At 33.1% G+C, this 8171-nt stretch overlaps 1 protein-coding gene across 1 annotated transcript in view; it reads left to right on the top strand.

Moving 5' to 3' along the window:
* The first annotated feature begins 472 nt into the window (after positions 1-472).
* The window catches only part of LOC148952920 (uncharacterized), a 136759-nt gene continuing 129060 nt past the window's right edge, over positions 473-8171 (top strand). Inside the window, exons 1-2 of the mRNA XM_089087827.1 lie at positions 473-501; positions 3613-3860. Of these exons, the coding sequence (XP_088943953.1) occupies positions 473-501; positions 3613-3860 (277 nt within the window). The remainder of the gene's footprint in view (positions 502-3612; positions 3861-8171) is intronic.

The raw sequence follows: 8171 nt of genomic DNA, 5'->3' as shown, positions 1-8171 counted from the left end.
AATGACTGTTCACAAGTAAAAGTTGGTGCTTAGCTAAAACTACAAATTTAGTTTCAAATTGTCATTTCTAGCGAATCAAGAGAGCTTATGCAGGCAAAACTTTCAAAATTGTAATCCCTGTTTTTACTCACAAGATAATGCATGAGATAAGTAAAACAATTGTCTTAATGTGCTTCACTATTATGTCTGGTATTTCATATTTGCCTAAAATGAAAAAAAAAAATAATGAGAAAACAAAAATTAAATTTCATTTTAAAAATGTAAACATAAAAGATGAAAATAGTGGAACTTGACACATTCTGATTGGTTGTAATTGAAAATCCTAGACATTGAGTCAAGGATTTTCACCCAAATTTTACTTGTGAACTGTTGTTGCCTAGACATTGAATTCTGGCTAGACATGAGATTCTAGCTAGACATGCTTGTGAATGCTGCTTAAAAGGATATAGGCATATACATCAAAATAGGGTAAATGGTATTTCCAAAAAGAGGTCCTTGTAGGTAAGTGAATAAACTAATGATTTCAAGTGTTTAATCTTAAACAATTTTAAAAGTAACCATATTGATGAATAGTTTAGATTTTAAGCTTTTCTCTCATATACACAATTTATCTCAATTCTTCTTTGTTAGCTAGATGTAAGGGTTTTAATTTTACATAGTTTGCTCAATTGGATACTGGTTTTTACTCTAATATTGAGCATAATGAGCATGTTTCCATTAATCAGGTCATTATGTTTCCATGGGCACTCATAGGGGGGGGGGGGCAGAGGGGGGCACCAGCCCCCCTGGCTGAATGATTCTGCCTTATATTTTTGTTTTGAGATTTCTATTAGGCCTATAAAGCATTGAAAGTGCCAATTAGACCAGGTAAGCCCCCTTCTAAAATTCAGCTTATGGGCACCCATGCATGTTTCCTTCCATTGTTGTGCAAATTTTAAATAAAATCTGTATCAAACAATTGCATTGAATTCTCTGAGTAGCCTATATTGTTTTCACCTTGATTAGAAGGTAAGAAATCTGGCTAACAAAGAGGCTATGTTTACATTGTCAGAAAAGCCACCATGGTAGCCTATCTCTTAAGCATATCTCTGTTCTATTTTTATCTGATTAGTATCTTTCCTTTAAATGTGGTCAACCACACCAAATTTACTGGACACTAGCCTATATATAATAAAATATGTATAGGATAATATACATTCAATATATTCAAGATTCCTTAACTGACATTGGGAACACACAGCATTATGCCTATTCCCTTTTTATGCTTTTTCCAAATATACTAATCCACTCACTTGCAAATGTACTTCACCCCTCTTGATGACCTTAGGCTATATATGGACCTAATAATGTATTTTTTATTGCAGCAATGTAGTCATGTATTATAGATCCTATGTTAATCCATCTATCTTCCAGTCTACAATTTATCTATTTGTTTCATTGAGTGCATAATTAATGGAAACCTTATTTGGCATGGTTTTAAAAGTATATAACAACAAAAAAAAAATATGATAATATGATAAATAAGAGCATCCTAGACATTAAAAATTAAGAATTTTGATGTTTCACTGTTTTCTTTTAGTATATAGATATATTTGGGGCTATATATGGGACCACCAATAGGGGAGGGGTTGCATTTGCAAGTGTTTGATTCTTATATTTAGAAAAATCATTAAAAAAGAAATTAATTTTCATAGAGTAAGAGTGACTTGGCACCACTTTTGCGTTTTTCAAGTCTCTGGTTTAATATTTTTAGTAATTCATTTGCTCAGCTATATTTTGTTGTCATGACCTTAAATACACAAACATTTTTTTTTTTAAAATTCAACTTTGATTGGTATAAAAAAATATGTGGTATGAAGTCACCCCCGACGGGGGGGGGGGGGAATGGGTCAATTGTAACCAGCTCATATATTTCAGTGCTATTCCTATGCTATATTTTCCTGTACCAAGCCACGAGGGTCACATGAAATCACATCTTTGAAACATTTTGACATATTTTAGGTCATTTTAATGCTGAATTCAACAAAGTTAAAGCTAAATATTTAAAACAAAACACAAAAAATTCCTGAAAGGTTCAAAAATACATTAAAAAAAATAGAAATGGTTCTAAAGCAACTTTGCTTACATAATTGAAGAAAAATTAATTAACTTTTGGGTGGAAAATTCTTTGTCATAGAATTAGTTATTGATTAGGTCAAAATAGTTCCTTTTTTCTTCTTTAGAAACAGCAAAATATAATATTTCCTTGCTGGCAGTACTAGAAAGTTTCTTCACATAAATTAATGTCATATACAAGCTATTTAAAAAACACAGTAAAAGATATTTCTTGATCTCTGTTCCTGCAAGATGTGCTTCCTGTATCTTGGGGACAACATAAATATGTTTAGCATGTATTAAACTCAGGGGTTCCAGGATTATTTTTTGTTAATATCTGACTAGTTATGCAACCCATTTTCCTTTACTTCTGACCACTTTTAATGTTTGGGGCCACTCAGCCTCTCAAGACACTGCCATTCAGTTATATGTTAACAATTTATAGTGCTTTTAAGTCACTCCCTACAACAAAAAAAGTGGTTGGATTTACTTCAAATAATTACCAGCTTATCAGCTAAATGGAAAGACATGCTATTTTCATGTTCCCTAATTAATAAATAAAAATATGTTTTGGCATGTGAAAGTAAAATAGGGGTAGAGAGTAGGTACCTTTTCTTGGATATGATGCAGATAGTTATAAACAGTTATGATTTTCTGTTTGTTAGGACTGGGCAAGTTAGTATCAACTACCTACAACCTTCTTTTTTAAATTTACACTTAAACAAAAGTCAGCCATACATCAAAGCCCAGTTAAATACAATTGTTCTACTTCACAAGACTTGTCTAAGATTGAATTTATCCATGCTAGAGCCAGTCCTATGTTTTAAGGTTGAGTAAAAAAAAAAAAAAATCCTCAAAAAAAGTTATTCAAAGAAACATAAAGAGCTACATTAAACCGGAGGTGACCAGAAATAAATTCAAATAAGTTTTCAGTGAATGACTACTATAAATAATAATCAATAAATAGATTAAACCAGGAACAGGTGGAACCCAAGTACAAATTATAATAAAGGGGCATTACCCCTTCTCATTTTGTTGTAAATTTTGCTTCTTTACCATAAAATTACCTTAAATCACATGTCCAGCAAGATAAGGTGGGGATGAGGCTCCTGTAGAACATCTTGCTGGTCATGTGACATGACTATGGTTTGGCGTCCCAGAGTAGCCTGCTCTCTGCATTGGCCCAGTCACAATCAACTTCTTTCTTGAATGCATGTATGGTTTGGGACTGGATGGGGGCTTTGGAGAGGCTGTTTCAGTGAGGGCAGCACATACAGAGAAGAAGTGCTGATGCTCATGTCAATGACAATAAACCAGTTTTGCGTTTGACTTGGTTACTTATTGTGCTATATATGTAGCTAAGTGCTCACAAATTAACTTGTTGGTGGGTTTACCTATGTGTTTTGTTTTTTAGTAATTACTAAAGCTGGTTTCATGTTCTAAGATTTCAGATTTTGTTTAAAGCTCTGTGTTTTTGTAGTATCATGCCATCATTATGTATTGTTCCTTGGTGTAAAGAAAAAGAGTGAAAGGGCTCAAGTTCTACAAATTCCCTAGGCAGGTAGAACACAGAGATGAATGGCTACTAGCTTTAGACCTTGATCTTAAAGATGTGTTAAATTACAAAGACCCTCGCGTGTGCCCAAAACACTTCCCAGCACCTGCATTCTCTGACTCAGGGAAAAGACAACTGCTTACAAGTGCCACACCTGTTGGAAATTTGACCAATGGACATAATACTAAAAAAGGAACACAAAATCCTATAGGTGCCAATTTTATAATCTTTATTAGTTTTGATGTTTTTAGACATAATCTGACCTTTGCTCGTATTAATGCTTTGTAACCTGCTGTATATCCAGAGATGCTCCAAGGGCTGGTGGCACTTGGGGAATATAAAAAAAGTTTTTCTAATGGAAGTAAAGAGTAAAACTTAAAACAAATAAGAATGAGGCTGTTGCTTTGCAGTCATTATAAAATGTATCTGTAAAACTGGTTCAAATAAAGTTATTTGTGACACCTACCTATAGTTGTAGAATTGTGTAAAACTAGCACTACTGTTCAGAAAATACAAAACCAAAATAACAGAATGGGAATAGGACCAGGAAAGGTCTCAAGTAGCCTGTAGAAAGTAAAAAATTAATTTACAAGGCTTTCAACAGTCTCTTATTATGTATAGTTTTTGGTTCTCCAAAAAAATTAAGAAAGCTCATTTTTATTTAAACTGCTGCTTTTTCAGAGTTCTAAAAAAATATAGGGCAATACCACAAGTCGCTTTATTTGAACAGGTTTTGCAGAAGTGTGTAGCATAAACTGCAATGCAATAGTTCTTATTCATTTCAACTTTGCTTTTCACTTCCATTAGAATTTTTTTTAAATTAATATGGGGTAGAATCAACAAATTTATGGTAACAAAACCACCAAAAACAACATCTTCGTAGGTAACATACCAGGCTCTTGAATCAATTTTAAGTTTGGCCATTATAAGAACAACATTTTCCAAATCACCAGAACCTGAAGAATATTTACACCATTTGAATCCTTTGTTTAAGAGCCATGGTTAACACCCCTAGTTGTTTATCACTATTTTAGGACTTTTTTTGTTGCAGTGTTTTTTTTTAGTGATTTTTTGAACAAAAACTAGTGATATTTTGCTTTTATTGGGGATTCTTTTTAGGAACACAAGAATACCACAAGCATCAATGGAAAGAAACATATTAACTGTTGATTCACAATAAAATTATTGACAATATTCCAGTTTTAGGTGGCATTCTGAAAGCAAGAAGGCACATATTGCCACAAAAAGTACAATGCACTATTGTTTTCAATCAACTCAGTCATCCGTTTGATGCTTACTATGTCTATTTTTTACTATGGTCTATGCTAGCTCATTTAGTATACCAGAACAACAAAATTAAACTATTGTGTCAGAGCAATATTAATCCAGACCATAAGTCATGAGGCTTCATATACGTTTGGTGGGGGTACTCCCTTGCAGTATTTGTAGCTAGTCAGTAAAATCAAGACCCCCAGGACCATAGCTCTGCTCCTTCACTATTTAAATCAACTATTCCAAAATATAAGAACTAATACAATTGCAAGATGAAAACACTAACACCAAAACCACTGAGACTTCAAACTGCCAAAATGTTATTCATGGTTGATTTCACTCATGCAATTTCTAGATAAATGAAAGAGATGAATTTGATAAATAAAATTATGAGACTATTACTGACATAATATCTACCATGGTCTACATAAAACTTAGTAACTATAGCAGTTTGGTTATTCCTTTGTATATAATTATCGGAGGAAGATTTTGTTAAATGCTAGCATTGAGACACAAATCTACTGTTAAAACATGCCATCGAGCCATTACAAGCAGTAGAAGGAAGCAGATTCCAGAAATAAAAAATTTCATCTAAACAAGTCTGATATTCACGGATTCTTCAAAATGTTAATTAAAAATTACAATTTTACTTATTGTTATGGTTAAGCGGACCCTTAATCATGTGTTAAACGATAACCAATTCAGTCAAAAAACAAACAATGACAAAATTGAACAATGACAAAATTGATCATGTGACAAAGAATGAAAATAGCCCACACTGTAAGCTATTATAGACAGGGACCAGAAGCTAATTTACACTTTACGGAAAACTATTTTTATTTCTAGCTATGTGTTCTTATTTCTCATAGTACAAAAAAAAATTCCAAAATCACTAAGATTGTCTAACAAATATAATATAACTATATATTTAACTCTACACATATAACTCTAACAATATAATATATAATACCAAGATCACTAACAAATGAATGCGGACTGAAGTTAAATATATAATTCGATTCATTCTCAAAATCTTAACAATATTTGATTTATTAAAATTAGTCCTATAAAAGAAGAAACGTTCAAAATGTATTTGGTTTTCAGTAAACCGAAAATTACGTTATCTTAAAAAGGTACAGGGGTGCATTAGCCATACTTCTTTTTGTGATAGTCTCTGCTCGTTTTAATTTTGAATTTGTTATGTGTTACAATTTATGTTTTGTATTGGGTTTCACTTATCTATTGTCACTTATCTATTTACAGTCTTGAGTAAACCATAAATTCTGTTCTTGTCGTTAGAAGGCACATTTGCTTCAACTGTTATTTAACTTTATTTCTGACCATTTTTGGTTTAATGTAGCTCTTGACTTTTCTTTGAAAAACTTTTTTTGTGGAAAAATGTTTTAAAATTAATTTTCTGTAGGTTTTTAGTTGAGTCTGTTTCATCCACTAAGAAAAGTAAATTTTACATATTTTCGGTTTTTCTCCAGACAAATAAAGATTTGACTTACTATTTATATGCTGGACAATGAATTTTATCCAAAATTTTGAAATGTAACTTTTTTGTGCCTTCATTATAACAAAAACCAGAAACAGAAAAAAAATATTTGCCTTCCTTCGTTTCCGTGGATTGGTGCCACATGGAAACTCTTAAAATTATTAACAGAGGGACCTACCTAGGCCACCATCCTAGCTAGGCAGCAGATAACTTTCAAAGCCTCAACCATTACATTGCTCTAGCATCCCAATGGACAAATAAACTTCTAAAGAACACAAGGGATATGTTGGGGGCTACTAAAAATATATAATTATCTGGACAAAACACTAAAATATTAAAATTTAGATACTTTCAAACATTAAATTATTTCTTTTTCGGAGTTTTTTTTGTAATTTTACTCTTATGTTTTGTTGTTCCACATATCAATTTAATTCGTAATGCAAGTAATCCTAAGGGAAGTAAAACTATTTATATGAAAAGCAAAATATACAGTAAAGTTACTTGCTCAGTCAGTCAGCTGTTTGCTGAGAGTCTAGCAGCTGATATTCGAATACCAAAATCTAGTGTTCCTTTGCAAATGTTGCAATCTATTGCATTCCATTTTAAGATACGAATTCCCTGGAAAACAATGCTTTGTTGCTGCAGTACTTGTCAGAGCTTTCATTTTCTAGATATTGTTTAGTTATTGATGGAGAATTTAATATGCCTAATATTGACTGGTCAGTACATAAAACAAAAATGGATTCCATGTCGTTTTAATCTCAGTTAAGATTTGTCATAGGCAGCGTAATCGGGCTGCCTAACTAAAGAACGATGTTGGCACAATGTATTATTTATTTTTTGGGGTTAGACCAGGGCACTTCGTATCAAAGGAGTTGTAGACACTTCGAAAAGGGCTACTTCAATTGGAAATTGGAGTGGCTAGTGTCCTTTTTAATAGTCGATAGTGATTTGATGGCAACTAACACCCGTTCCACGCCCGCCATTTCCCAAAACACATCCAATCAAAATTTTGAGATAGCCATTTTGTTCAGCGTAGTTGATATCCAAATTGTAATTATGTTTTTAAGGAGGACACTCCCCCATAGCCCTCAGGGCAAGGGTTGTAAGTTATGCCCTGGGGGCATAGAAGATTTTTTTTATAGAAAACGTTGTTGTTTCTACAGCAACGTTTTCAAAAAGGCTCATTCGATTGGAAATTCAAAGGGCTAGTACCATTTTTAATAGTAAAAGCGATTGGAGGGCAACTAACCCCCCTCTCACACCCACCTTTTCCCCAAACATATCTAATCAAAATTTTGAGATAGCCATTTTGTTCAACTTAGTTGAAAGTTCTAAAACTTAGGTCTTTGAGGATGACAACCCCCCCCCCACAATCCTAAGGGCAAGGGTTAAAAGTTATAGGATAATATAAGGTTTTCAAAGAAAGCGTTGTCGTAAAAACTTCAAAAGTGGCTCATTCGATTGGAAATAGAAATGGCTAGTTTTTAAAAGTGGAAAGTGATTGGAAGGCAAAAAATATCCCTTCCGCGGCCTCCATTTATCCAAACGCATCCAATCAAAATTTTGATAGCCATTTTGTTCTCCTTAGTTGAAAGTTCAGGAAATTAGGTTTTTTAGGATGATAACCCCCTTAGAGCCCTCAGGGCAAGGGTTATAAGTTATAGCCTGGGGGCATATACAGGGTTGCCAAAACTTTAGGGACAAAAGTGTCCAAATCAGTCAAAAAAAGACACTTTCAGTGTCCCTCTA

Source organism: Artemia sp. Qi Xiang Cuo, chromosome 4, assembly GCF_049724085.1.
Source record: "Artemia sp. Qi Xiang Cuo chromosome 4, ASM4972408v1, whole genome shotgun sequence".
NCBI classification, from domain to species: Eukaryota; Metazoa; Arthropoda; class Branchiopoda; order Anostraca; family Artemiidae; genus Artemia; species Artemia sp. Qi Xiang Cuo.
The sequence above is the reverse complement of the archived record's forward strand: the minus strand, read 5'-3'. Positions and strand labels throughout refer to the sequence as shown.